This window comes from Bos taurus, chromosome 2 (assembly GCF_002263795.3).
Source record: "Bos taurus isolate L1 Dominette 01449 registration number 42190680 breed Hereford chromosome 2, ARS-UCD2.0, whole genome shotgun sequence".
NCBI lineage: Eukaryota > Metazoa > Chordata > Mammalia > Artiodactyla > Bovidae > Bos > Bos taurus.
In genome coordinates this window covers 39,043,649-39,059,526 of record NC_037329.1, presented here as the reverse complement: position 1 = coordinate 39,059,526, position 15,878 = coordinate 39,043,649, and the positions used below count along the sequence as shown (strand labels likewise).

Sequence of the window (15,878 nt, the reverse complement as noted above, 5' to 3'; positions counted from 1 at the left end):
CAAGTAGGACCTTGTTAAAATGCTTCAAGGACCAATGGGAAAATACCCAAAGACTTAAAACCCAAAACAGCAATTTAATTTACCTTTTCTCAGATGTCTTCTGACCCAGAGGGAAGCACTAATGGGTGAATGAGGCTAAAATTGCATAGAGCATTACAGAATATTAACATTAGATAAAACTTCCTTCAAAAGATCTCTAATCCCACCCCTTACATTACAGAGAAGGCTGAGGAGGGAATGACTTGCCCAAGGTCCCAGGACCCTCCAGGAGAGACAGAACTACCTTCACAGTGCTCTAACCTCAACCTAGAACTATTTCTGTCACATCACGCCACATCTTGCTTTCCCCCCTCCCATCCATCCCCACTCTGACAGCTGCCTGCTCAATAGACTATTGTCAAAGTGGTGAATGCTGTGGCTGGTGGCTTCTATTTCTAAGCTTGAGTCCAGTAGCTTTGACAGGTAGACGGTTGCCTCAGGACTACAGATTCAGCCTTTGGAGTGTGACTAAAATCTTCTCAGTGATCACGGGTGATTCTGATTAAATGTCAGGGCTGGGCTTCCCTGGTGGCTCAGATGGTAAAGAAACTGCCTGCAATGTGGGAGACCTGGGTTCTATCCCTGGGTTGTGAAGATCCCCTGGAAGAGGGCATGGCAAAGCACTCCAATATTCTTGCTTAGAGAAACCCATAGACAGAGGAGCCTGGTGGGGTCAGGGGGTCACAAAGAGTTGGACACAACTAAGTGACTAAGCACAGCACAGTCTACTCTTGAAAGAACAAAACCTAAAAGTAAAAGTTTTATAGAACAACTATACCCCCTTATCAGTGAGAAGAATAGAAGAAGCCGAATAATTCCAAGGTCTTACAGAAAAGAATATAATTCTGGACAGAGCTCCTCAGATAGATGCTCTATTCTCTCTGTGATCCTCCCGAAGATACCAGAGCTTGGGGAGGGAAGGCCCCAGAACGCTCACACTGAGGCAGTAGTTGAATTGCAAATAGAAGCTGAGAGAATATTCTCCTCAACCTTCTGTTCAAACCTGCGAACACTGAGACTTGACCCACATAGTCCATTTTGACTGTTTTGGAATAAAAATGAAAAATTCATAGACATGAGGGAATATTATCATCCTCTCAATCATCTGATTTGAAACCTTCTTTATTCGATAGGATACATTCAAAGCAGTTTAGTGGCTGAGCCGTCAGCACACACAAGGCAAGAAGGCAAAACACATCACTTTCTGAGTCTCTTGGTAAATGACGAGTCCTCGATGGATTTGGATTAAAGGACTGCCTGGGAAAAGGGCAGTGCACCCAGTCAAAATGTGTGCATGTGTTTTGTGGATAATCATATGACCTTGCCGTTTTTGTTTTTTCTTTTTACCATGGAGTTTACAAAGTATTTTTATCTCTATTGTCTCATCAAATTTTTACAGACAGTCTGTGATGAAGGCACTGTGATTTCATCCTGAAAATGAGGAAACTGAGATTCTGAAAAGTTCTGACTTGCCCATAGTCATGCAGTCAGGATCAGAAAGGTCTAAATCTTGAGTTCCTTGTCATCCTCCTCAAGTTCAGGTGTGTCTGTCTCACCAGAGTAGTGTATCCACATGGGCAGGACAGTAGAGTCCCCACATTAGTCTCCATTTGTTTTTAGTACTTGAATTGACTATAGTAATCTTTGGGTTAGTTTGTAAGTATAGCACAAGGTCTGTAGACTCTAAATACCTCACTTGTGCCATGCATGGGCATATAGGATACAAATATGATTTCTTAACCTCAAAAAAGCTTTTAAACTCAGAAGTATCTTGTATTAACTTAGACTTTACCTGAGCTGCAACTCTTCCTTCCAATATAGCAGAAAGGTTTCCAATGGGCAAATTGGAGGAAAGGAAATTTGCTTCAGTTGGGTCAGTGTCGGATAACATTTAAATAGTTTCACCACCTACGGGAAGTCGATGACAGTCAGTGGGTAAGAATTTTGTAAGAGTTAATAAGACCAAAAGACTTTCCAGTTTGACACACTGTGCCTTTCAACAAAACAAGCATGCTGGGTTTTCTAGACACCTGGAAACATGTTTAACCTGTTTAGTGATGCAGAAAACCAGGTAGCTTTATATGTAGAGTGGCCAAGCATCTCAGCCACCTGAACCAAGACACACTACAAAGCTTTGTATTTGAAACCCCCCACATCGCCTTCTGTGTCCCTCTTCCCATCTTTAATGTCACCCTCTTTTCCAGGCACCGTATGACCTGTAAACATAATCTTCCACAGGATCACCCTCAATGTAATTCCCCAAATGCGTCTAAAATATATATTTGTTCATAACTGGCAGAGGTGCCATCTCCTGGGATAGAAATCTACATATTCATCTAGTGAAATTCTTCGTGATCAGTCCTGATGGGGAAATTAAAGCATCACGTAAGTAAGGTTGAGAGGTGAGGAGGGACAGATTATTTGGTGAAGAGTGCTGCCTTTCCCAAACCTCTCAAATTTCTGAGGGTTCTGTCAACCTCTAATTTCAGAGTGGCTCACATTACCTCCTAGAACTTTCTTCTGAAAGAGACCAAAACTCTATTGAATTATACTATGAAAAGATCCATCGACTTTAGCCTGCTTGCCTAATTCTCCCCAATGTATTTTCATTTGTAACTAGATGTTTCTGAAGTCAACCACATTTTAATGATAAGATAACTTTGGGACTTCACAACTAAGGCTTGTTGATTCACATAGCTCAGGCAGAATTTATGCAGCTGACCCTTCCTTTTTAGAACTGATTTATTTTTTTCAGGGGCAAATGTTGTGAAGAATATTTAGGTGTGAAATGAGTATTTCCCATTCATTTACACTATAAAATTAGAGATGAGGGAGTCACAGAAGGTCATTGATGTTTTCTATACTCTTCTTTCATTCAGGCTAATCAACTCCTCTTTGCTTTACTTTCTCTTACCCAGCTTAGAGCCTAAGGTGGGCTATTTAACCAGACTACACTAGTACCTTCAAAATCTTCCACCGCTTTTGTTTCTACCTCATTTTCTCTGATGATCCCCAGATCTGGATTAAACCATCTGTTCACATTTCCATACACAGCCTTCCTAATGAATGGTGCTGGGTAGGTCATTTAACTTCTCAAGCTTCAGTCTGCTCTATTTGAAGAACAACATAATAGTATGCATTTTAAGCAGTTGTTAAAAAGATTGAATTTATGTACATAATAGTATTTTACCATGCAAATGGTACTTTACCATGCAGTAAAGTGCCATGCAAATGTGTTTTTTCTATGGTTTTTACTCATATATTGTTTTATTTGTGGACTAAGCACAGTGCCATTATGCTGTCTCACAGAAATGCCTGCTTCCACAAAATGCCACATCTACTGCCAGCTGCTTTTATTCTTGTGGACTTACAACTTCCTGAATAGCTATTACAGGAACCAAACTGGACCAGAGCTTGAGTCCCAACTCCACCATTGACTAGCAGTATAATCATGGCATAGTCTCCCCATGATTTCAATTATTCTTCTATAAAGAGGGAAGAAGAGATGCTGTTGGTTTGAGGTTTAAAATGAAATAATGCAGAAGGCTGATAATATTTATTTATGATCATCATAATTTAATTATTACATTACAGAGAGTGTCTGAGTTAGAAAAATGGCAAATACTCTTTGTGAGTGTCCACTGGGTACCATCATGTGAAGAGTTACCCAGGCAGGAGATGGAAGACTGCCAGCAGTGAGGCTTGATGCACTTCAGGGTATGGAGAAAACCCAAGACCAATTACAACCCACCTGAATACCAACTCCCACTATAGTCATGTTCTCATTTCCATGCCAGCAAAATGATTTCAACTGTGGCTACCCTGGAGCACAAAGAGTCTCAGCAAGGACCCCTTAAATAGATACGGAAGCTATCTATTTAAGAGTTTAAGTAGTGTATAATACATATCATATATATCCATAAATACATTCACATGCAGTGGGAAAGAATATTTTCTTTGGCACTTGGCAGAAGGCCAGTTGAGAAGGCAATCATAAACGGCTTTGTAGCATTAAGTGAATTAATGTTAATTAAGTAACATTAAGTAAGAGAATAGGAATGTTCTCTTGTGGTCTATAACCTAATTGGGAAAGCATTCCTCAGCCCAGAAACTGTGCTAGATATTTTATTTACATGCATTCTCACTAAGCTGTAAATCTCTTTTCAATAAGGCATGTTACCTCATTTTACATATGAGGAAACTGAGGCACAGAAGGATTAAGTAAAGAATCTAGATGACAATTTGAAAAATTTTTGGTGGTGAGCTTCAAAATAGTGTCTTAACCACCTATAAAGCCAGTGTCCTTTCCACTACAGGGTGATGTCTTCACAGGAAGTTCTCATGTCTTGCATGGTTAGGCCTCTTAGCAACAATTGTCACTGGGTCTGTCAACATGCAGGAAGCAACAGGTTAGACCCCTCAGTCGAGAAGATCCCCTGGAAGAGCAAATGGCTACCCACTTCAGTATTCTTGCCTGAGAAATCCCATGGACATAGGAGCCTGGTGGGCTACAGTCCATGGGGTTGCCAAAAAGACAGAAATAACTTGGCAACTAAACAAAAACAAATATCCTTCCTCTGCTCTTTATTTTATTTATAACTCTCTCCAACAAAAGTGCACAAGAAAATCATCATATAGATAGATGGATAGATAGATAGACGATGTGTGCATGCTAAGTCACTTCAGTCATGTCGGACTTTTTGCAACCCTATGGGCACAGGCCAGCCATGCTCCTCTGTCTGTGGAATTCTCCAGGCAAGAATACTGGAGTGGGTTGTCATGCCCTTCTCCAAGATAGATGATAGATAAACAAAGAAATAGATGATAGACGGATTGATGGATAGATAGGTAAGTAAATAGACGATTGATAGATAACTTGAGTGTATGTGTATTTACACACAATTGCACCTTGTGGATTTTTCTTAGAGGACTTACAACAAGAAACATTTATTTTTTCATAGTTCTAGAGCTTGGAATGGCACCAGCGGGTTGGGTTTCTGTGAGGCCTCTTTCCTCAACTTATAGACAGTCATCTCTCTCTGTGTCCTCAGAGAGAGAGAGAGAGAGAACTCCATTTCTGCTGTCTCTTCCTCTTACACCTTGTGGATCTTGTTGGCACACTTTTTGTGCTCTGCTTATATTCTGGCCCAGGTGTGCAGAGCAACTTGTTCACAATAACCTCCCAACCACCAGTATCATCATGTGCTTTGTGGATGAGGTGTGGTCCACTCTCCTGAGGTCTGTACATAGCGTCCTCAACCGCTCTCCTCCCCACCTCATCAAGGAGATTCTACTGGTGGATGACTTCAGCACCAAAGGTAAGAAAACTACTCCCTGGAAAATCAAAGTTTGATGCGAGGCAATAACAATTCGGATACAAAAATTACAGGATAATTTGATAAAGAATGAATGATTTATAAATGCCCAATCATTGTTTGATACTGTGGCTTAGAGGCATAAGTCCAAGCATCTGTGAATTACAGAAAGTCATCTCAACCACCCATGGCCTTGTCCAGCTAGTCACCGCAGACTCTCCTTCAGCTGTGACTTCTCTGTTGTGTAGGAGTGATTTTCTAATTACAGGTCTTTGGAGATGGGTACTTTGAGGTCCTGGAGACCAGAAGATGTTCTCTACAATTGCATAAATGCCTTTTTATGAAATCTAACAAGCAAAGATACCACAATTAACAGAGTTAGTTATAGAAGACAATGAAATGTAAGCCCTACGGCTTCTGCTTTATTATATGTTCAGCTAAGAGTTGAGAAGACAAGTTGCCAATGGGACCAGAAAAATGAGGTTCTAACAGAGTTCAAAGGCAGAATTCACCACTGTCTTTACTTTTTTGTTTATTACAGTGAAGAATCTCTCTCTTTGAACTGTAAAAAACTGGGTATGTAAGTGGTCCCATGACTGCCAAAGGTCCTAGACCACATTACAAAAATCCCCAAATGCAACCCACTTCAGAAAAACTTAAAAAGTAGCAAAGAGACAGCAACCTTAATAGAACACTTTAGCCTTGGCCATGACAACAAGGACACGAGCCAGTTCTCACTTCTCTCTCTTAGAGTGCCTACCAGGGTCACACTGAGCTCCAGGAGCAGGGAGATATATAAGGAAAACTGGTTGAAAACGTTGAGAAGTAGTCTTGAAAGCATCAACAGAAATAGAATCTAGTTACCGAGCAGATAACAGTCCCTTTAGGAATGGCCTATTCAGATTTTGTGGCCCTGAAGGATCTATGCTGCTGCTATTGCTGCTAAGTCTCTTCAGTCGTGTCCGACTCTGTGCGATCCCATAGACGGCAGCCCACCAGGCTCCCCCGTCCCTGGGATTCTCCAGGCAAGAACTCTGGAGTAAGTGAAGGATCTATGAAGTCCTCTTTAAGAGAAAGATGACACAATTGGTAGGAAATCGAGCAGCAGAAGTATTCACAGAAGCCATTCCTACCTGGGATATGTCAATACCTTAATCATACATAGAAGTAACTGTAAGCTACATAAATATACCACCCCCCCACAAAGAGCAAGAAAGCAGAGGTATGATGGAGAGTGTCATAGTAGGAAGTGGTAATGGTCTTAGCCAATTGCAGTTGCAATATCTTTCTTTTGCAAATTTTTCAATTTGCATACAATGCATGGCCTCTCTCCTAGGTCTTAGAAGAGGCCTTTACAAGGGGAAAAGTTTGTGCAGAAACCGAGCTTCATTTATTTCAAGGTAAATTTGTACCTGTCCTGACAAATGCTCAAAAAAAGTGAGCCCTTCTCTTGGTAACTCACCTACACTGAAAGGTGGATTTGAGTTTTAGGAAAACAGAAACTTAGAGTATTGAACCCAAAAATCCATTTAAGAAAATGACATCATGGCTCAAAGGATAAAATATAGTGACTATGGTAAATATCATAGTTTTGGGTATTTGATCTGATCTTATTTGATCCAGATCTTATTTTTAAAGTATTTCCTTGTCTAATTTCTCCCTGTTATAGACTACCTAAAAGATAACTTGGATAAATACATGTCTCAGTTTCCAAAAGTTCGGATTCTTCGCCTCAAAGAGAGACATGGCTTAATAAGAGCCAGGCTGGCAGGGGCACAAAAGGCAACAGGTAAGAAGCTGCTAATTTTTTGTTTTTGCTACATCTTTATTTTAGTTTAATCTTTTCCAAATGCATATCAAATTTGAAATAATAGTACAATGAGCACTCCTATGTCCATCATTTCATTCCACCAGTTTCTAACTTTTTGCAATATGAATCCCACTAAACTGTTTCAATGACACACTGAGGGGTCACAACTCTGAAAAACTCCAGCTAGGTACATTTTAATTACTTGCCACTATTCAGTAGAGGGTATATTCCCAAACTATCACAGAAGGACATTCTTTTTCCTAATTAACATTGTTGTGGACCCCTTTATGAATGATAATAAAAATGAATTACCTAAAAACAAAATGGGAAAAATATTTAACTATATACACAATTATATATACATATATCTAGATATATACATAATTACATATATGTGGGTATGTGTCTATTTGAACACTCATATATATGAACTAGACAACAAATTAACAATTACTCTGGCAAGCTGCTGTGAAGTTTCAAAACATGTGTTCTCAATTTCTGTCCCTGTCTCCCTATGGGTGGCAGTGTCTATGACCCACACTTAGAGCAGCAATAATGGAGGGCTGATTTCTGAGTTTGGAAAGAAGCCGAAAGATCTATTTGAATGGAGTTAGAAATAGACTCATCTAAGGATAAATTCAGTGGCCCTAAAGTGCACCTGACCCTGTGGGGGTTTAAGGAAATTCAGGGTCCTGCACCAGCTTTAGTTCAGTTCAGTTCAGTTGCTCAGTTGTGTCCAACTCTTTGCGACCCCATGAACTACAGCACGCCAGGCCTCCCTGTCCATCACCAACTCCCAGAGTTCAATTAAACTCATGTCCATCGAGTCGGTGATGCCATCCAACCATCTTACCCTCTCTCGTCCCCTTCTCCTCCTGCCCTCAATCTTTCCCAGCACCAGGGGCTTTGCAAATGAGTCAGCTCTTCGTATCAGGTGGCCAAAGTATTGGAGTTTCAGCTTCAACATCTGTCCTTCCAATGAGCACTCAGGACTGATCTCCTTTAGGATGGACTGGTTGGATCTCCTTGCAGTCCAAGGGACTCTCAAGAGTCTTCTCCAACACCACAGTTCAAAAACATCAATTCTTCAGCACTCAGCTTTCTTTATAGTCCAACTCTTACATCCATACATGACTACTGGAAAAACCATAGCCTTGTCTAGACAGACCTTTGCTGACAAAGTAATGTCTCTGCTTTTTAACATGCTGTCTAGGCTGGTCATAACTTTCCTTCCAAGCAGTAAGCGTCTTTTAATTTCATGGCTGCAGTCACCATCTGCATGCAGTCATTTTGGAGCCCCCAAAAATAAAGTTAGCCACTGTTTCCATTCTTTCCCCATCTATTTGCCATGAAGTGATGGGATCAGATGCCATGATCTTCGTTTTCTGAAAGTTGAGCTTTAAGCCAACTTTTTCACTCTCCTCTTTCATTTTCATCAAGAGGCTCTTTAGTTCTTCTTCACTTTCTGCCATAAGGGTGGTGTTATCTGCATATCTGAGGTTATTGATATTTCTCCCGGCAATCTTGATTCCAGCTTGTGCTTCTTCCAGCCCAGCATTTCTCATGATGTACTCTGCATATAAGTTAAATAAGAAGGATGACAATATACAGCCTTGACGTACTCCTTTCCCGATTTGGAACCAGTTTGTTGTTCCATGTCCAGTTCTAACTGTTGCTTCCTGACCTGCATACAGGTTTCTCAAGAGGCAGGCAGATAGTATTCCCATCTCTTTCAGAATTTTCCATAGTTTATTGTGATCCACACAGTCAAAGGCTTTGGCATAGTCAATAAAGCAGAAATATACATTTTTCTGGAACTCTCTTGCTTTATCGATGATCCAACAGATGTTGGCAATTTGATCTCTGGTTCCTCTGCCTTTTCTAAAACCAGCTTGAACATCTGGAAGTTCGTGGTTCATGTGTTGCTGAAGCCTGGCTTGGAGAATTTTGAGCATTACTTTACTAGCATCTGAGATGAGTACAATTGTGTGGTAGTTTGAGTATTCTTTGGCATTGCCTTTCTTTGGGATTGGAATGAAAACTGACCATTTCCAGTCCTGTGGCCACTGCTGAGTTTTCCAAATTTGCTGACATATTGAGTGCAGCACTTTCACAGCATCATCTTTTAGGATCTGCAATAGCTCAACTGGAATTCCATTACCTCCACTAGCTTTGTTCGTAGTGATGCTTCCTAAGGCCCACTTGACTTCACATTCCAGGATGTCTGGCTCTAGGTGAGTGATCACACCATCGTGGTTATCTGGGTCATGAAGATCTTTTTTGTACAGTTCTTCTGTGTATTCTTGCCACCTCTTCTTAATATCGTCTGCTTCTGTTAGGTCCATACCATTTCTGTCCTTTATTGAGCCCATCTTTGCAAGAAATGTTCCCTTGGTATCTCTAATTTTCTTGAAGAGTTCTCTAGTCTTTCCCATTCTATTGTTTTCCTCTATTTCTTTGCATTGATAGCTGAGGAAGGCTTTCTTATCTCTCCTGGCTATTCCTTGGAACTCTGCATTCAAATTGGTATATCTTTCCTTTTCTCCTTTCCTTTTTGCTTCTCTTCTTTTCTCAACTATTTTTAAGGCCTCCTCAGACAACCATTTTGCCTTTTTGCATTTCTTTTTCTTGGGGATGGTCTTCATCCCTATCTCTCGTGCAATGTTAGCCAAGACTGTAATTCAGGGACTGTTCAGGGCCCTCATTGAGCAGGGCTGACCAGCCTAGTGAGTCCTCCCAAACTCCCCCGGAGCACTCCCCAGCCCTCACAGGTAGAGTACAGGCAGCAGATGGCTCTGGGTCTGAAGAGTCTCTGTAATCAGAGATCTACATTGATGCCACTGCAGAATCTTTTCTAGAATGCATAACCAAACAAAAAGATCAAAGATAAGAATCTGAATCCAGAATCTCATAGGCCTTGAGCTACTCATTTATCCTTTAGGATTCAGGGAAAAAAGAAGAGGAACCACAGGCAAAGTTGAGATTAGCTAGTCGAGGACATGGGAGAAGGCAATGGCACCCCACTCCAGTACTCTTGCCTGGAAAATCCCGTGGGCGGACGAGCCTGGTAGGCTGTAGTCCATGGGGTCGCAAAGAGCTGGACACAACTGACTGACCTCACTTTCACTTTTTACTTTCATGCATTGGAGAAGGAAATGGCAACTCACTCCAGTGTTCTTGCCTGGAGAATCCCAGGGACAGGGGAGCCTGGTGGGCTGCCGTCTATAGGATGGCACAGAGTCAGACATGACTGAAGCGACTTAGCAGCAGTAGCAGTAGCAGTAGCATTAGCAGCAGTCAAGAACATGCAGAAGCTGAAGTCGAGTTGGCCTCGTTTTGGTCTCAGAGAGTCTTTTAGAGTCTTCCACAAAGAAATAAGGGCAAATCTGTAACTCTTTAACTTCAAGCAATTTCCCTCCACATTCAGGCTCCAGGGCATGATAGATTCTTTCTCTCCATCTCATTCAGTCATCAATTGTTTACTGAGAATGAGGAATTAGGTCAAGCAGGATTTCAAAAATTAAAAGACAGGCCTTGGTCAGTGGGTCTCAAGGGAAAGTCTTTTACATAAAGGCAACAGAAGTAAAAAGAAAAGAGGTAATTTGGATACAAAAAACAAGCCAGATATCATGATAGTGTTGAACACACCAAGCCAGTTATAACCCTGACAAGAGCAGCCTGCAGGTGGGCAGGTTTGATAGTGCTCTGATTCTGGAGGGTCAGAGTAGAGATCAGATTCTCATTTCCTATATAACACGGCAGTTAGCAAAATAGCTGTAATGCTGTGAGCATTCCAAAGAGTCAGTTGGCTAATGTTAAATATGTGGACAACAAGTGACATCTAACTTCCAATGCCAATGCTGACATTCCCTGAAGAGCAACAGTCCTTTTATAAATTTCTACAACTTGTTTCTTCTGCAGGTCAAACAGGTAGCTTCCTTAGCATCACTTATAAATCATTCTTTAAAATTAAGTGAGCAGCAGATCCACATTCATCAAGGAACTCTAAACACAACACTATCACCAACCAGTGCTAGCAGCAGTATCCTAAGCTGGTCAGCTAAATCTAAGGGGGGTCGATGCTCAACAAGGAGCCAAAGCTATTTGGCACATTGAGCATGTCTGAGTTGGCACAAAAAATTGAAAACTAAGTAAGTTACAACCAAACCCATCTGCAAACAATCCAGTATGTCTGGAATCTACTCTCAGAACAACCTTCCAGGTAGTTATCAATATGGAGTTAGTTATTTTGAGCTCTAGCCTGAACAACGGTTGAAAACCAGTCATCGTAATAGCTATCTATTAGGAATCGAGGTTATTAGGTATACTTTGAAATATCTCCATAATGTAAAGCTCAAAGAGATTAAGTAATTTATCCAATGTGGCCAAGAAAAGTAGAGCTACGATGAAGACAGTTCTGGGGAAATTCAATCCTATGCCATTTCACCATGCCCACAAGTGGGGAAATAAATGCACGTTTGAGGATCCATCTTGCTGCCACTAGGGAAAGGCAATCTAGTAGAGACTAGACTCTTTAAACACCTCGACTGAATGGACCAGGATAGGAGTGGTGAGAAAGAAGACCATCTTTTATACATTCTATACAGCCAGACAATTTGTGTTTAGTTGCTCAATCATGTTTGACTCTTTGCGACCCCACGGACTGTAGCCCCTGCCAGGCTCCTCTGTCCATGGGGACTCTCCAGGCCAGAATACAAGGGTGGGTTGCCATGCGCTCCTCCAGGGGATCTTCTCAACCCCGAGATCAAACCCAGGTCTCCTGCATTGCAGGCAGATTCTTTACTATCTGAGGCACCAAGGAAGCCCAATAGGACTAAGCAAACATACTTGTATACCTTATACACCTAGATGAACCCTAAAAGCCTTCCCAGGATAAGGAGAAGTCTATGCAAGAGGGCACCCTTAGAAAACAATAGCTTCCATTATCAAGTAATCCATAACTCCTGGAAAATAGGAACCCCCTCCCCCAATCCCAGCATGATCAGGAGATGTAACTGCACCTCCAAGAGTAGTAGATGAGGTAGGGAGGGGGCTTCTGGCTAGCACAGCCTGTTCCTATCTAAAGAGACATCTCAAGACCATTTCCCATCAAGACTTTGTCTAAGGTTAGTCCCTTCACCTTTATGCAAAAATTCCATTGTTAATCAGGTAATTAGTAAGATCTATTCATTAAGAAGTAGTTTAGAGATTTCAGTGGATAATAATCTATTATTCAGGTATTTATTTGCACCTTTTTCTTTGCCTGCTGCTGTCTTCTGCTTTTACTTTAAGCTTTCCCATACTCATATCTCTGTCTCTTTCTCATTTGCAGGGGGTGGGAGGAGAGAGGCAAGAGGGTGTATGCAGATATTTTCTAGTATCAGGCTGCCACTTAGCTTTGCAAACTTGGCAAAGTTGCCTAAGTGTTTCATTCCTCATAAATGCGGATAAAACTTAGACCTATACTTTAGGTTTGTCACAAGGATAAACCTTAAATAAGACAATAAGACAATCATTCAGAATGTTCAGAACAGTATCTGGCACAGAGTAAGCATCAAATCAAAAATCAGTGATGTTATTGTAGGTTTTTCAGATGCTGAGGGGTGTAGCTAAGAGTCAGAGTGGTCAATTAAAACAATAAACCAAAGTAAAGGTAACAGTCAAGTCTTCGAGCACTTCCTGCAATCACATAAGTAAAAAGTATAGGTAGGAAGCCAGACAGAAGACAGCACTGACTCCCTCAGTGCTCCGTATTTTCCCATGGAAGAATGGGCTGGTGGATCGGAGCAGATGTGTAGATCATCTTACTGACCAAAGAGCCTGAAATAAGGTTCCTCCTGTTTTGGAGCCAGGGGGCCAGGATTAAAGAAAGGGAGAAGGGCTAGTAGTAAGAAAAAAATGTCCTGAAGATCTACCCATCACCCACAAGGTGAGAAAGAAGTCTTGGCCTGAGACAGTCTCCAGCTGGGTGAACCTGGGTCAGGAATGCAGTTCTTTATAAGTGCATGTCCAGCTAAGGGGCTGGGGGACCTGAGTCCTTGACTATATCTTCCTTCAGAGACTCTGGGGCACAAACTGTGAACCAATTCTGTGTGGAGATGGCAGCTTCCCCTCAAGAGGCCTGCCAGGTAAAGCTTTTGTAATAGCTTTGGGCCTCGGCTTCCCAGGTGGCACTAGTGGTAAAGAACCTGCCTGCCAATGCAGGAGACAATAAGAGACGTGAGTTTGGTCCCTGGGTCAGGAAGATTCCATGGAGAAGGGCATAGCAACCCACTCCAGTATTCTTGCCTGAAGAATCCATGGACAGAGGAGCCTGGTGGGCTACAGTCCATAGGATTGCACAGAGCTGGACACAACTGAAGCAATTTAGCATGCATACATGCACGACTGGGTCTGAGATTATACATAGGATTCTGGCCAAGACCCAGATTCCTCTGGTTATTATTCACACACACACACACACACACACACTCAATCCACTTGTACAGAATAATTTGGAACAATGTAGACCATTGCTAAAATTTTCATTGGAAATAAAGAGTGTTACTTCACACAACTAATAGAACAAAAAGAATTCATAATTATTCCTGTCCTCCAAGTTTCTTTTCTCTTCTCCTGTAACTCTTTTTTTTTAATTATGGTAAAATACGTATATAAAATTTACTATCTGAGCCATTTTTCAAGTGTACATTTCACTGTAAAGTACTTTCACATTGTTGAGCAACCGATCTCCAGCATTTCTCTTGTGAAACTAAACTCTATACCCATTAAACAATTCCTTGTTCCCCCTCTGTAACACTTTTTAAACTACCTCCTAGTCTTACTAGTTCCCCCACTTTAATTTCTTTTCACTGTAATAATGTGGAATGATTTTTCCTCTTCATCATTTCTAAGGCTAAAGTTGGAATCTCAGATTCTTCCTTGTCTTCCACAAAACAAAGTTGCAGTCCTCCACCACCAAGAGTTAATGGGATTTACCCTCCTTAGAAAGGACAAAAGCAACTACCTTTAATACTAAATATTCCCTTCAGAGCCTTGACTCCTCATTCTAAGTGGCTTATCAATTTTTTTTTTCAACCATAAATGATACTTGCCCCAAAAGACTACTAGAAACCAACTTTTTTTCATTTCACTACAGAATGAAATTAGAGGGACAAAGAAGAAATTCAGTAAGAAGAAAAGACTACTATGCTTACAACCACATTTCTGGAACAATCTCCAGAACTTATGAACACGAAATACACACACTAAGTATATTGCATTTTCAAATTGTTTTTTTCTGGCTCTCTAGGTGATGTGTTGACATTCTTAGATTCTCACGTGGAATGTAACATTGGCTGGTTGGAACCTCTCCTGGAAAGAGTTTACTTAAGCAGAAAGAAAGTAGCCTGTCCAGTAATTGAAGTCATCAATGATAAGGATATGAGGTAATATTGTCATATTCCACAGGATACTTCTAAGTGACTTTTTAACCAGTAGCAGAAGGTAGTGGTCATACTCCTAAAATGTACAACTTTGCAAATCTAAGTAATACATGGTTTATCTGTTTAAATAAATTGAAATAATTGATATATCATGAGATCAAAGCAGATCTATCCAATTGTTTATTTGATCATCACAAATTCTTAACCCTAAATGTCAATAAATACTAATACTCAGTGTCCAGGACTCTCCTCTTTCTATACAGCTGAACACCCAAATATTTATTTTTCTTAAGATTAGTTCTTCTTTTTGTGGTGTGTATATATACATATATACATACACACATATATATACATATATATATACACATGTATATTCTTAAGTAGAGTCTTTTCCCCCTCAAAATGGCCAGAATATTATTAAAAGAAAAGTATGTTAAAAGCAAGCAATCCAGCACTAATGCTAATTATATCCATATCTCTCATTGAAATGTTATTAAAAGCTTTGTGGTGATCTAAAATCATCTTCGCAAGTGCTTGTTTCGTCCACGTGCACAACACGTGGTGTCAGGCTGATAATGTGAATGACCTCAGGTAGCATTTTTTTCCCTTGACTAGTTACATGACAGTGGACAACTTTCAAAGAGGCATATTTGTGTGGCCAATGAACTTTGGTTGGAGAACAATTCCTCCAGACGTTGTTGCAAAAAACAAAATTAAAGAGACTGATATAATAAGGTAAGTGTGTGAAACTTAAGACGAGGAGGGAGTCTTGTATCTTCTTACAAAGGCACAGGAAGCAATTCCACAAAACAGGCATAAGCTGTCATTTACAGAACACCAAGAATTACAGTTCTAGCCGACAGATTGACCAAAAGCAAAAACCTTTCCTGGGAAATTACTCGTCCACAGCCAAAACTCACCTTTTAAGTGGGTAATTATATCTTATTCAGCCCTCAACTCGAGAAATTCACTGATACTATTTCTGTTCTCTGGGATTTGCAAACTATGAAACATAAGCCACTTAAACGTGCTGCATAAATTCTATATAAACACATATAACACTGAAGTAAACATGAGTGAAAATTAAGAATAAATAATAGTAATAGAAATATCATTCTAATTCTTTTTGAGTCTAGTCCTATACTGTCATTGGGAGGAGTGCCAAATTCTGTGAATAAAGTGAGAAACAGACACAGACGCTAGATGCAAATTGAAGTTGGGGCTTTATTGCTGGAGAAACTGGATTTAAGAACAGATTTTAGACCTGAAGCTAAAGTGGGGGCTTCCTAA

The 15,878-nt window shown here is 40.6% G+C and overlaps 1 protein-coding gene across 2 annotated transcripts in view; it reads left to right on the top strand.

Moving 5' to 3' along the window:
• Window positions 1-15,878, top strand: part of GALNT5 (polypeptide N-acetylgalactosaminyltransferase 5) — a 44,685-nt gene that overhangs the window by 10,315 nt on the left and 18,492 nt on the right. Inside the window, exons 2-5 of one of the 2 annotated variants that reach the window (NM_001143859.1) lie at window positions 5,191-5,357; window positions 7,024-7,143; window positions 14,456-14,591; window positions 15,204-15,323. In NM_001143859.1, coding sequence (NP_001137331.1) covers window positions 5,191-5,357; window positions 7,024-7,143; window positions 14,456-14,591; window positions 15,204-15,323 — 543 coding nt within the window. The remainder of the gene's footprint in view (window positions 1-5,190; window positions 5,358-7,023; window positions 7,144-14,455; window positions 14,592-15,203; window positions 15,324-15,878) is intronic. The other variant, XM_010801966.4, reaches the window with a different exon arrangement.